At 35.4% G+C, this 13,533-nt stretch overlaps 3 protein-coding genes and 2 long non-coding RNA genes across 8 annotated transcripts; 3 read left to right on the top strand and 2 right to left on the bottom strand.

Annotated features, from left to right (window-relative positions):
- Window positions 1-630: 630 nt before the first annotated feature.
- On the top strand, window positions 631-3,281 carry LOC115483056. 2 transcript variants are annotated; one of them, XM_030223863.1, is made up of 3 exons: window positions 631-754; window positions 833-847; window positions 3,095-3,281. In XM_030223863.1, exons 1-3 carry the CDS (start codon window positions 653-655, stop codon window positions 3,278-3,280), a joined length of 303 nt encoding a protein of 100 aa, XP_030079723.1. In that variant the 5' UTR covers window positions 631-652; the 3' UTR covers window position 3,281. The 2 variants fall into 2 exon arrangements, with proteins under 2 accessions (XP_030079723.1, XP_030079724.1); XM_030223864.1 differs by having other exon boundaries at window positions 634-771.
- A 138-nt stretch (window positions 3,282-3,419) lies between these two features.
- LOC115483052 lies at window positions 3,420-4,801 on the bottom strand. Its single transcript, XR_003944221.1, has 3 exons — window positions 4,454-4,801; window positions 4,000-4,392; window positions 3,420-3,636 (listed from the first exon to the last, which is right to left on the bottom strand). It is a non-coding gene; the product is annotated as an uncharacterized LOC115483052 (long non-coding RNA).
- A 1,182-nt stretch (window positions 4,802-5,983) lies between these two features.
- Window positions 5,984-7,551, top strand: LOC115483062. 2 transcript variants are annotated; one of them, XM_030223871.1, is made up of 3 exons: window positions 5,984-6,107; window positions 6,186-6,200; window positions 7,361-7,551. In XM_030223871.1, exons 1-3 carry the CDS (start codon window positions 6,006-6,008, stop codon window positions 7,544-7,546), a joined length of 303 nt encoding a protein of 100 aa, XP_030079731.1. In that variant the 5' UTR covers window positions 5,984-6,005; the 3' UTR covers window positions 7,547-7,551. The 2 variants fall into 2 exon arrangements, with proteins under 2 accessions (XP_030079731.1, XP_030079732.1); XM_030223872.1 differs by having other exon boundaries at window positions 5,984-6,124.
- A 134-nt stretch (window positions 7,552-7,685) lies between these two features.
- Window positions 7,686-9,069, bottom strand: LOC115483048. Its single transcript, XR_003944217.1, has 3 exons — window positions 8,720-9,069; window positions 8,266-8,658; window positions 7,686-7,902 (listed from the first exon to the last, which is right to left on the bottom strand). It is a non-coding gene; the product is annotated as an uncharacterized LOC115483048 (long non-coding RNA).
- Window positions 9,070-10,438: 1,369 nt separating this feature from the next.
- On the top strand, window positions 10,439-13,423 carry LOC115483055. Of its 2 annotated transcripts, none has more exons than XM_030223861.1 (3): window positions 10,439-10,562; window positions 10,643-10,657; window positions 13,237-13,423. In XM_030223861.1, the coding sequence occupies exons 1-3, from the start codon at window positions 10,461-10,463 to the stop codon at window positions 13,420-13,422; spliced, it is 303 nt and encodes a 100-aa protein (XP_030079721.1). In that variant the 5' UTR covers window positions 10,439-10,460; the 3' UTR covers window position 13,423. The 2 variants fall into 2 exon arrangements, with proteins under 2 accessions (XP_030079721.1, XP_030079722.1); XM_030223862.1 differs by having other exon boundaries at window positions 10,440-10,579.
- Window positions 13,424-13,533: the final 110 nt, after the last annotated feature.

Here is a 13,533-nt window from a genome sequence, read left to right as displayed (position 1 = left end):
TAGTTGCAACCATCGATAGTTTTACAGCTCTACTTCATTGGCTAAAAGCCATACATTTAATTTTAATAATATTTAATATTTTTTTGTTTTGTTATAGTCCATGAAGGATCTCATTATTGTAAACATCTGAATTGTTTATTAAAATTTTTATTTTTATTTTTAAATATGCATTTATTTAGTTTGTTTTTTAACTTGAAAATATTTTCGATAGTACTACCGATACTATTGAATAATTGTTGCAAAACCATCGAAACTATTGAATGTTGCAACCATCGATAGTTTTACAGCTCTACTTCATTGGCTAAAAGCCATACATTTATCTTTAATTATATTTAATATATTTTTGTTTTATTATAGTCCATGAAGGATCTCATTTGACAGCTCTACTTCATTGGCTAACAGCCATACATTTAATTTTAATTATATTTAATATTTTTTTGTTTTGTTATAGTCCATGAAGGATCTCATTATTGTAAACATCTGAATTGTTTATTAAAATTTTTATTTTTATTTTTAAATATGCATTTATTCAGTTTGTTTTTTTAACTTGAAAATATTTTCGATAGTACTATCGATACTATTGAATAATTGTTGCAAAACCATCGAAACTATTGAATGTTGCAACCATGGATAGTTTTTCAGCTCTACTTCAATGGCCGACATACCTTGGGATCTTTTAGCACTAATGGAACCTGTGCCTTTTGGCACAGCGTGGAGCAGAGTTTACGCAGCAAGCACAACCATACATGACAATGTATGTATATGTATAGTGTATGTATGTGTGTTTGTGTGAGGATTTATCTAAGTGCGTTTTTTGTAATTTTTATTTCAGGAAGCCATGCAAGAGGTTTGGGTTGCATATAAAGAGTGGATACGGGCGGCTGCCAGAACTGAAACCACCAAAAATTCATTTGTTTCTTGCTTACTCTCTCGCGCTCTCTACTAAGTTATGGCAGTTGCACCAGTCACTATGCAGTCAGCAGTGGAGCTTACACATCCAGGCAGCACAATGCTAATACATGTACAATGTAGCAGAGTTTACGCAGCAGGCGCAACCATACATGTACAGCTGGACAATGACAGTGTATGTTTATGTATAGTGTATGTATGTGTGTTTGTGTGAGGATTTATCTAAGTGCGTTTTTTTTGTAATTTTTATTTCAGGAAGCCATGCAAGAGGTTTGGGTTGCATGTAAAGAGTGGATACGGGCGGCTGCCAGAACTGAAACTACCAAAAATTCATTTGTTTCTTGCTTACTCTCTCGCGCTTTCTACTAAGTTATGGCATGTAAAGAGTGGATACGGGCGGCTGCCAGAACTGAAACCACCAAAAATTCATTTGTTTCTTGCTTACTCTCTCGCGCTTTCTACTAAGTTATGGCAGGTGCACCAGTCACTATGCAGTCAGCAGTGGAGCTTACACATCCAGGCGGCACAATGCTAATACATGTACAATGTAGCAGAGTTTACGCAGCAGGCGCAACCATACATGTACAGCTGGACAATGACAGTGTATGTATATGTATAGTGTATGTATGTGTGTTTGTGTGAGGATTTATCTAAGTGCGTTTTTTGTAATTTTTATTTCAGGAAGCCATGCAAGAGGTTTGGGTTGCATATAAAGAGTGGATACGGGCGGCTGCCAGAACTGAAACCACCAAAAATTCATTTGTTTCTTGCTTACTCTCTCGCGCTCTCTACTAAGTTATGGCAGTTGCACCAGTCACTATGCAGTCAGCAGTGGAGCTTACACATCCAGGCAGCACAATGCTAATACATGTACAATGTAGCAGAGTTTACGCAGCAGGCGCAACCATACATGTACAGCTGGACAATGACAGTGTATGTATATGTATAGTGTATGTATGTGTGTTTGTGTGAGGATTTATCTAAGTGCGTTTTTTGTAATTTTTATTTCAGGAAGCCATGCAAGAGGTTTGGGTTGCATATAAAGAGTGGATACGGGCGACTGCCAGAACTGAAACCACCAAAAATTCATTTGTTTCTTGCTTACTCTCTCGCGCTTTCTACTAAGTTATGGCATGTAAAGAGTGGATACGGGCGGCTGCCAGAACTGAAACCACCAAAAATTAATTTGTTTCTTGCTTACTCTCTCGCGCTTTCTACTAAGTTATGGCAGGTGCACCAGTCACTATGCAGTCAGCAGTGGAGCTTACACATCCAGGCGGCCCAATGCTAATACATGTACAATGTAGCAGAGTTTACGCAGCAGGCGCAACCATACATGTACAGCTGGACAATGACAGTGTATGTATATGTATAGTGTATGTATGTGTGTTTGTGTGAGGATTTATCTAAGTGCGTTTTTTGTAATTTTTATTTCAGGAAGCCATGCAAGAGGTTTGGGTTGCATATAAAGAGTGGATACGGGCGACTGCCAGAACTGAAACCACCAAAAATTCATTTGTTTCTTGCTTACTCTCTCGCGCTCTCTACTAAGTTATGGCAGTTGCACCAGTCACTATGCAGTCAGCAGTGGAGCTTACAGATCCAGGCAGCACAATGCTAATACATGTACAATGTAGCAGAGTTTACGCAGCAGGCGCAACCATACATGTACAGCTGGACAATGACAGTGTATGTATATGTATAGTGTATGTATGTGTGTTTGAGTGAGGATTTATCTAAGTGCGTTTTTTTGTAATTTTTATTTCAGGAAGCCATACAAGAGGTTTGGGTTGCATGTAAAGAGTGGATACGGGCGGCTGCCAGAACTGAAACTAGCAAAAATTCATTTGTTTCTTGCTTACTCTCTCGCGCTTTCTACTAAGTTATGGCAGGTGCACCAGTCACTATGCAGTCAGCAGTGGAGCTTACACATCCAGGCGGCACAATGCTAATACATGTACAATGTAGCAGAGTTTACGCAGCAGGCGCAACCATACATGTACAGCTGGACAATGACAGTGTATGTATATGTATAGTGTATGTATGTGTGTTTGTGTGAGGATTTATCTAAGTGCGTTTTTTGTAATTTTTATTTCAGGAAGCCATGCAAGAGGTTTGGGTTGCATATAAAGAGTGGATACGGGCGGCTGCCAGAACTAAATCACCAAAAATTCATTTGTTTCAGTTGAACCAGTCACTATGCAGTCAGCAGTTGTGTCGAATCGAGTGCGGCACCCACTCATCCACTGAGTCAGAGCGATTGTTCAGCAAAGCTGGACAGATTATCACGGAACGACGAGCCTTAAAAGCTAAGCATGTGGACATGCTTCTTTTTCTTCATCATAACTCTTGGATCTTGGCAGAAGACTAAAAGCCATACATTTAATTTTAATTATATTTAATATTTTTTTGTTTTGTTATAGTCCTTGAAGGATCTCATTATTGTAAGCATTTGAATTGTTTATTAAAATTTTTATTTTTATTTTTAAATATGCATTTATTTAGTTTGTTTTTTAACCCTTTATATGGCAGTGTTGCATATCTGCAACATACCCTTTAAAAGATATTTTTTCGCAATGCAAATCGAAAAAATCGAATGTGGCTATATGTTGTACATCTGAAACAAACGTATTTTATAAATGATTTGCTTTGGGCACATTTCTAGATGTTTTGTAAAACATATGTTCACTTTCCCGCCAATTTTGTGAGAAGCACATGTTGAGTGCGCTGAAAAAATTGTGTTGCAAAATTTTATTAAAAATATAGATATTTCTTTACGAAAAACTTAAGAAAAACAAAGGTAAATATGTTTCAAATGCATGTGCTATCAAGTTTTCACGTTTCTTGTTGTGTATTGTGTGTAGATTCGAAAAATCGGTATGTTGCAGATATACATCAAACAAGTATTTGAAGTTATATTGTGCAGAATTTATTTTGTTGTATTTATGCAACATAGAGTGTTTGTGTTTATATTATATGTTGTTATGTGTTTATACATATGGTTATATGTTGTTGTTATGTGTCATAGAACTTGTCTTGGGTTTGTTGTATGTGTTTTATGAGACTACATATATAAATAGTACTTCTTACGCAGGAAATATGTCAGGAAAAGGTTTAACACCTTCACAGGTTGAAAATTATTTCAACAGTTTAGATAGCGAGGATGAACTTGACTTTTCTGCTGATGAAGAAAGCGATTTTTATCCAGATGAGAAAGATGCAGGTAGTACGGATGAAGATGACATCGATGACCAAAATCCACCGAGTAATGCCTTAGACGTTTCAAACTCAAATCTCGTAGATGATTCTGAGCCAAATGTTAAAAGTAATAACCCTGATCTGAAAAGAAACTTGCTATGGAGAAAACGCAGTTTAATTTTGAACGAAAATCAACTGCAGTTTCTCGGGAGTACTATGTTGCATCCGGAACTAATGGAACTATCAGAGCCAATACAATTTTTTTGGTATCTTTTTCCAAAAAACCTGTTTGATGAAATTACAATCGAAACAAATCTTTATATTCGCCAAAAAGACCCTAACGCACATGTCAATTTTACGTCCTTAGATATTCGACAGTTTGTTGGAATAATATTATACATGTCAATTTCGCGTCTTCCAAGAATTACTCAATATTGGTCAACAATAATTGGAGTACCAGCGATACAGAATATTATGTCGCAAAAAACATTTGATGAGGAGGCGTCACATTTACTTTAACAACAATGATAATGCTCTGCCTTTGTCACACTCCTGTCACGATCGGCTATTCAAAATCAGGCCAATAATAGATGAACTAAACAAAAATTTTAAAAAAGTTCCTATGGAACAATTTTTGTGTGTTGATGAACTGATATGTTCAACAAAGGCTAAGAACCACATGAAAAGGTACAATCCCAACAATCCATCGATAGTTTGACAGCTCTACTTCATTGGCTAAAAGCCATACATTTAATTTTAATTATATTTAATATTTTTTTGTTTTGTTATAGTCCATGAAGGATCTCATTATTGTAAACATCTGAATTGTTTATTAAAATTTTTATTTTTGTTTTTAAATATGCATTTATTTAGTTTGTTTTTTAGTACTATCGATACTATTGAATAATATATGCAAAACCATCGAAACTATTGAATGTTGCAACCATCGATAGTTTGACAGCTCTACTTCATTGGCTAAAAGCCATACATTTAATTTTAATTATATTTAATATTTTTTTGTTTTGTTATAGTCCATGAAGGATCTCATTATTGTAAACATCTGAATTGTTTATTAAAATTTTTATTTTTGTTTTTAAATATGCATTTATTTAGTTTGTTTTTTAGTACTATCGATACTATTGAATAATATATGCAAAACCATCGAAACTATTGAATGTTGCAACCATCGATAGTTTGACAGCTCTACTTCATTGGCTAAAAGCCATACATTTAAATTTAAATACATTAGTTGCAACCATCGATAGTTTTACAGCTCTACTTCATTGGCTAAAAGCCATACATTTAATTTTAATAATATTTAATATTTTTTTGTTTTGTTATAGTCCATGAAGGATCTCATTATTGTAAACATCTGAATTGTTTATTAAAATTTTTATTTTTATTTTTAAATATGCATTTATTTAGTTTGTTTTTTAACTTGAAAATATTTTCGATAGTACTACCGATACTATTGAATAATTGTTGCAAAACCATCGAAACTATTGAATGTTGCAACCATCGATAGTTTTACAGCTCTACTTCATTGGCTAAAAGCCATACATTTATCTTTAATTATATTTAATATATTTTTGTTTTATTATAGTCCATGAAGGATCTCATTTGACAGCTCTACTTCATTGGCTAACAGCCATACATTTAATTTTAATTATATTTAATATTTTTTTGTTTTGTTATAGTCCATGAAGGATCTCATTATTGTAAACATCTGAATTGTTTATTAAAATTTTTATTTTTATTTTTAAATATGCATTTATTCAGTTTGTTTTTTTAACTTGAAAATATTTTCGATAGTACTATCGATACTATTGAATAATTGTTGCAAAACCATCGAAACTATTGAATGTTGCAACCATGGATAGTTTTTCAGCTCTACTTCAATGGCCGACATACCTTGGGATCTTTTAGCACTAATGGAACCTGTGCCTTTTGGCACAGCGTGGAGCAGAGTTTACGCAGCAAGCACAACCATACATGACAATGTATGTATATGTATAGTGTATGTATGTGTGTTTGTGTGAGGATTTATCTAAGTGCGTTTTTTGTAATTTTTATTTCAGGAAGCCATGCAAGAGGTTTGGGTTGCATATAAAGAGTGGATACGGGCGGCTGCCAGAACTGAAACCACCAAAAATTCATTTGTTTCTTGCTTACTCTCTCGCGCTCTCTACTAAGTTATGGCAGTTGCACCAGTCACTATGCAGTCAGCAGTGGAGCTTACACATCCAGGCAGCACAATGCTAATACATGTACAATGTAGCAGAGTTTACGCAGCAGGCGCAACCATACATGTACAGCTGGACAATGACAGTGTATGTTTATGTATAGTGTATGTATGTGTGTTTGTGTGAGGATTTATCTAAGTGCGTTTTTTTTGTAATTTTTATTTCAGGAAGCCATGCAAGAGGTTTGGGTTGCATGTAAAGAGTGGATACGGGCGGCTGCCAGAACTGAAACTACCAAAAATTCATTTGTTTCTTGCTTACTCTCTCGCGCTTTCTACTAAGTTATGGCATGTAAAGAGTGGATACGGGCGGCTGCCAGAACTGAAACCACCAAAAATTCATTTGTTTCTTGCTTACTCTCTCGCGCTTTCTACTAAGTTATGGCAGGTGCACCAGTCACTATGCAGTCAGCAGTGGAGCTTACACATCCAGGCGGCACAATGCTAATACATGTACAATGTAGCAGAGTTTACGCAGCAGGCGCAACCATACATGTACAGCTGGACAATGACAGTGTATGTATATGTATAGTGTATGTATGTGTGTTTGTGTGAGGATTTATCTAAGTGCGTTTTTTGTAATTTTTATTTCAGGAAGCCATGCAAGAGGTTTGGGTTGCATATAAAGAGTGGATACGGGCGGCTGCCAGAACTGAAACCACCAAAAATTCATTTGTTTCTTGCTTACTCTCTCGCGCTCTCTACTAAGTTATGGCAGTTGCACCAGTCACTATGCAGTCAGCAGTGGAGCTTACACATCCAGGCAGCACAATGCTAATACATGTACAATGTAGCAGAGTTTACGCAGCAGGCGCAACCATACATGTACAGCTGGACAATGACAGTGTATGTATATGTATAGTGTATGTATGTGTGTTTGTGTGAGGATTTATCTAAGTGCGTTTTTTGTAATTTTTATTTCAGGAAGCCATGCAAGAGGTTTGGGTTGCATATAAAGAGTGGATACGGGCGGCTGCCAGAACTAAATCACCAAAAATTCATTTGTTTCAGTTGAACCAGTCACTATGCAGTCACCAGTTGTGTCGAATCGAGTGCGGCACCCACTCATCCACTGAGTCAGAGCGATTGTTCAGCAAAGCTGGACAGATTATCACGGAACGACGAGCCTTAAAAGCTAAGCATGTGGACATGCTTCTTTTTCTTCATCATAACTCTTGGATCTTGGCAGAAGACTAAAAGCCATACATTTAATTTTAATTATATTTAATATTTTTTTGTTTTGTTATAGTCCATGAAGGATCTCATTATTGTAAGCATTTGAATTGTTTATTAAAATTTTTATTTTTATTTTTAAATATGCATTTATTTAGTTTGTTTTTTAACCCTTTATATGGCAGTGTTGCATATCTGCAACATACCCTTTAAAAGATATTTTTTCGCAATGCAAATCGAAAAAATCGAATGTGGCTATATGTTGTACATCTGAAACAAACGTATTTTATAAATGATTTGCTTTGGGCACATTTCTAGATGTTTTGTAAAACATATGTTCACTTTCCCGCCAATTTTGTGAGAAGCACATGTTGAGTGCGCTGAAAAAATTGTGTTGCAAAATTTTATTAAAAATATAGATATTTCTTTACGAAAAACTTAAGAAAAACAAAGGTAAATATGTTTCAAATGCATGTGCTATCAAGTTTTCACGTTTCTTATTGTGTATTGTGTGTAGATTCGAAAAATCGGTATGTTGCAGATATACATCAAACAAGTATTCGAAGTTATATTGTGCAGAATTTATTTTGTTGTATTTATGCAACATAGAGTGTTTGTGTTTATATTATATGTTGTTATGTGTTTATACATATGGTTATATGTTGTTGTTATGTGTCATAGAACTTGTCTTGGGTTTGTTGTATGTGTTTTATGAGACTACATATATAAATAGTACTTCTTACGCAGGAAATATGTCAGGAAAAGGTTTAACACCTTCACAGGTTGAAAATTATTTCAACAGTTTAGATAGCGAGGATGAACTTGACTTTTCTGCTGATGAAGAAAGCGATTTTTATCCAGATGAGAAAGATGCAGGTAGTACGGATGAAGATGACATCGATGACCAAAATCCACCGAGTAATGCCTTAGACGTTTCAAACTCAAATCTCGTAGATGATTCTGAGCCAAATGTTAAAAGTAATAACCCTGATCTGAAAAGAAACTTGCTATGGAGAAAACGCAGTTTAATTTTGAACGAAAATCAACTGCAGTTTCTCGGGAGTACTATGTTGCATCCGGAACTAATGGAACTATCAGAGCCAATACAATTTTTTTGGTATCTTTTTCCAAAAAACCTGTTTGATGAAATTACAATCGAAACAAATCTTTATATTCGCCAAAAAGACCCTAACGCACATGTCAATTTTACGTCCTTAGATATTCGACAGTTTGTTGGAATAATATTATACATGTCAATTTCGCGTCTTCCAAGAATTACTCAATATTGGTCAACAATAATTGGAGTACCAGCGATACAGAATATTATGTCGCAAAAAACATTTGAGATGATGAGGCGTCACATTTACTTTAACAACAATGATAATGCTCTGCCTTTGTCACACTCCTGTCACGATCGGCTATTCAAAATCAGGCCAATAATAGATGAACTAAACAAAAATTTTAAAAAAGTTCCTATGGAACAATTTTTGTGTGTTGATGAACTGATATGTTCAACAAAGGCTAAGAACCACATGAAAAGGTACAATCCCAACAATCCATCGATAGTTTGACAGCTCTACTTCATTGGCTAAAAGCCATACATTTAATTTTAATTATATTTAATATTTTTTTGTTTTGTTATAGTCCATGAAGGATCTCATTATTGTAAACATCTGAATTGTTTATTAAAATTTTTATTTTTGTTTTTAAATATGCATTTATTTAGTTTGTTTTTTAGTACTATCGATACTATTGAATAATATATGCAAAACCATCGAAACTATTGAATGTTGCAACCATCGATAGTTTGACAGCTCTACTTCATTGGCTAAAAGCCATACATTTAATTTTAATTATATTTAATATTTTTTTGTTTTGTTATAGTCCATGAAGGATCTCATTATTGTAAACATCTGCATTGTTTATTAAAATTTTTATTTTTGTTTTTAAATATGCATTTATTTAGTTTGTTTTTTAGTACTATCTATACTATTGAATAATATATGCAAAACCATCGAAACTATTGAATGTTGCAACCATCGATAGTTTGACAGCTCTACTTCATTGGCTAAAAGCCATACATTTAATTTTAATTATATTTAATATTTTTTTGTTTTGTTATAGTCCATGAAGGATCTCATTATTGTAAACATCTGAATTGTTTATTAAATTTTTTATTTTTATTTTTAAATATGCATTTATTTAGTTTGTTTATTAACTTGAAAATATTTTCGATAGTACTATCGATACTATTGAATAATTAATGCAAAACCATCGAAACTATTGAATGTTGCAACCATCGATAGTTTTACAGCTCTACTTCATTGGCTTAAAGCCATACATTTAATTTTAATAATATTTAATATTTTTTTGTTTTGTTATAGTCCATGAAGGATCTCATTATTGTAAACATCTGAATTGTTTATTAAAATTTTTATTTTTATTTTTAAATATGCATTTATTTAGTTTGTTTTTTAACTTGAAAATATTTTCGATAGTACTACCGATACTATTGAATAATTGTTGCAAAACCATCGAAACTATTGAATGTTGCAACCATCGATAGTTTTACAGCTCTACTTCATTGGCTAAAAGCCATACATTTATCTATAATTATATTTAATATATTTTTGTTTTATTATAGTCCATGAAGGATCTCATTTGACAGCTCTACTTCATTGGCTAACAGCCATACATTTAATTTTAATTATATTTAATATTTTTTTGTTTTGTTATAGTCCATGAAGGATCTCATTATTGTAAACATCTGAATTGTTTATTAAAATTTTTATTTTTATTTTTAAATATGCATTTATTTAGTTTGTTTTTTAACTTGAAAATATTTTCGATAGTACTATCGATACTATTGAATAATTGTTGCAAAACCATCGAAACTATTGAATGTTGCAACCATGGATAGTTTTTCAGCTCTACTTCAATGGCCGACATACCTTGGGATCTTTTAGCACTAATGGAACCTGTGCCTTTTGGCACAGCGTGGAGCAGAGTTTACGCAGCAAGCACAACCATACATGACAATGTATGTATATGTATAGTGTATGTATGTGTGTTTGTGTGAGGATTTATCTAAGTGCGTTTTTTTTGTAATTTTTATTTCAGGAAGCCATGCAAGAGGTTTGGGTTGCATGTAAAGAGTGGATACGGGCGGCTGCCAGAACTGAAACTACCAAAAATTCATTTGTTTCTTGCTTACTCTCTCGCGCTTTCTACTAAGTTATGGCATGTAAAGAGTGGATACGGGCGGCTGCCAGAACTGAAACCACCAAAAATTCATTTGTTTCTTGCTTACTCTCTCGCGCTTTCTACTAAGTTATGGCAGGTGCACCAGTCACTATGCAGTCAGCAGTGGAGCTTACACATCCAGGCGGCACAATGCTAATACATGTACAATGTAGCAGAGTTTACGCAGCAGACACAACCATACATGTACAGCTGGACAATGACAGTGTATGTTTATGTATAGTGTATATATGTGTGTTTGTGTGAGGATTTATCTAAGTGCGTTTTTTTGTAATTTTTATTTCAGGAAGCCATGCAAGAGGTTTGGGTTGCATGTAAAGAGTGGATACGGGCGGCTGCCAGAACTGAAACTACCAAAAATTCATTTATTTCTTGCTTACTCTCTCGCGCTTTCTACTAAGTTATGGCATGTAAAGAGTGGATACGGGCGGCTGCCAGAACTGAAACCACCAAAAATTCATTTGTTTCTTGCTTACTCTCTCGCGCTTTCTACTAAGTTATGGCAGGTGCACCAGTCACTATGCAGTCAGCAGTGGAGCTTACACATCCAGGCGGCACAATGCTAATACATGTACAATGTAGCAGAGTTTACGCAGCAGGCACAACCATAAATGTACAGCTGGACAATGACAGTGTATGTATATGTATAGTGTATGTATGTGTGTTTGTGTGAGGATTTATCTAAGTGCGTTTTTTTTGTAATTTTTATTTCAGGAAGCCATGCAAGAGGTTTGGGTTGCATGTAAAGAGTGGATACGGGCGGCTGCCAGAACTGAAACTACCAAAAATTCATTTATTTCTTGCTTACTCTCTCGCGCTTTCTACTAAGTTATGGCAGGTGCACCAGTCACTATGCAGTCAGCAGTGGAGCTTACTCATCCAGGCGGCGCAATGCTAATACATGTACAATGTAGCAGAGTTTACGCAGCAGGCGCAACCATACATGTACAGCTGGACAATGACAGTGTATGTATATGTATAGTGTATGTATGTGTGTTTGTGTGAGGATTTATCTAAGTGCGTTTTTTGTAATTTTTATTTCAGGAAGCCATGCAAGAGGTTTGGGTTGCATATAAAGAGTGGATACGGGCGGCTGCCAGAACTGAAACCACCAAAAATTCATTTGTTTCTTGTTTACTCTCTCGCGCTCTCTACTAAGTTATGGCAGTTGCACCAGTCACTATGCAGTCAGCAGTGGAGCTTACGCATCCAGGCAGCACAATGCTAATACATGTACAATGTAGCAGAGTTTACGCAGCAGGCGCAACCATACATGTACAGCTGGACAATGACAGTGTATGTATATGTATAGTGTATGTATGTGTGTTTGTGTGAAGATTTATCTAAGTGCGTTTTTTTGTAATTTTTATTTCAGGAAGCCATGCAAGAGGTTTGGGTTGCATGTAAAGAGTGGATATGGGCGGCTGCCAGAACTGAAACCACCAAAAATTCATTTGTTTGTTGCTTACTCTCTCGCGCTTTCTACTAAGTTATGGCAGGTGCACCAGTCACTTTGCAGTCAGCAGTCGAGCTTACTCATCCAGGCGGCGCAATGCTAATACATGTACAATGTAGCAGAGTTTACGCAGCAGGCGCAACCATACATGTACAGCTGGACAATGACAGTGTATGTATATGTATAGTGTATGTATGTGTGTTTGTGTGAGGATTTATCTAAGTGCGTTTTTTGTAATTTTTATTTCAGGAAGCCATGCAAGAGGTTTGGGTTGCATATAAAGAGTGGATACGGGCGGCTGCCAGAACTGAAACCACCAAAAATTCATTTGTTTCTTGCTTACTCTCTCGTGCTTTCTACTAAGTTATGGCAGGTGCACCAGTCACTATGCAGTCAGCAGTGGAGCTTACACATCCAGGCGGCACAATGCTAATACATGTACAATGTAGCAGAGTTTACGCAGCAGGCGCAACCATACATGTACAGCTGGACAATGAAAATGTATGTTTATGTATAGTGTATGTATGTGTGTTTGTGTGAGGATTTATCTAAGTGCGTTTTTTGTAATTTTTATTTCAGGAAGCCATGCAAGAGGTTTGGGTTGCATATAAAGAGTGGATACGGGCGGCTGCCAGAACTGAAACCACCAAAAATTCATTTGTTTCTTGCTTACTCTCTCGCGCTTTCTACTAAGTTATGGCAGGTGCACCAGTCACTATGCAGTCAGCAGTGGAGCTTACACATCCAGGCGGCACAATGCTAATACATGTACAATGTAGCAGAGTTTACGCAGCAGGCGCAACCATACATGTACAGCTGGACAATGACAGTGTATGTATATGTATAGTGTATGTATGTGTGTTTGTGTGAGGATTTATCTAAGTGCGTTTTTTGTAATTTTTATTTCAGGAAGCCATGCAAGAGGTTTGGGTTGCATATAAAGAGTGGATACGGGCGGCTGCCAGAACTGAAACCACCAAAAATTCATTTGTTTCAGTTGAACCAGTCACTATGCAGTCAGCAGTTGTGTCGAATCGAGTGCGGCACCCACTCATCCACTGAGTCAGAGCGATTGTTCAGCAAAGTTGGACAGATTATCACGGAACGACGAGCCTTAAAAGCTAAGCATGTGGACATGCTTCTTTTTCTTCATCATAACTCTTGGATCTTGGCAGAAGACTAAAAGCCATACATTTAATTTTAATTATATTTAATATTTTTTTGGTTTGTTATAGTCCATGAAGGATCTCATTATTGTAAGCATTTGAATTGTTTATTAAAATTTTTATTTTTA

Source organism: Drosophila hydei, unplaced genomic scaffold (genome assembly GCF_003285905.1).
Source record: "Drosophila hydei strain 15085-1641.00,03,60 unplaced genomic scaffold, DhydRS2 tig00000315-arrow-arrow-pilon, whole genome shotgun sequence".
Lineage (NCBI taxonomy): Eukaryota > Metazoa > Arthropoda > Insecta > Diptera > Drosophilidae > Drosophila > Drosophila hydei.
Note: the sequence above shows the minus strand (reverse complement) of the source record. Positions and strands in the feature narration are given on the sequence as shown.

Coding starts and splice junctions, on each gene's coding strand:
- LOC115483056 (XM_030223863.1), top strand. CDS start 653: ATGGCCGACATACCTTGGGATCTTTTAGCACTAATGGAACCTGTGCCT.
- LOC115483062 (XM_030223871.1), top strand. CDS start 6,006: ATGGCCGACATACCTTGGGATCTTTTAGCACTAATGGAACCTGTGCCT.
- LOC115483055 (XM_030223861.1), top strand. CDS start 10,461: ATGGCCGACATACCTTGGGATCTTTTAGCACTAATGGAACCTGTGCCT.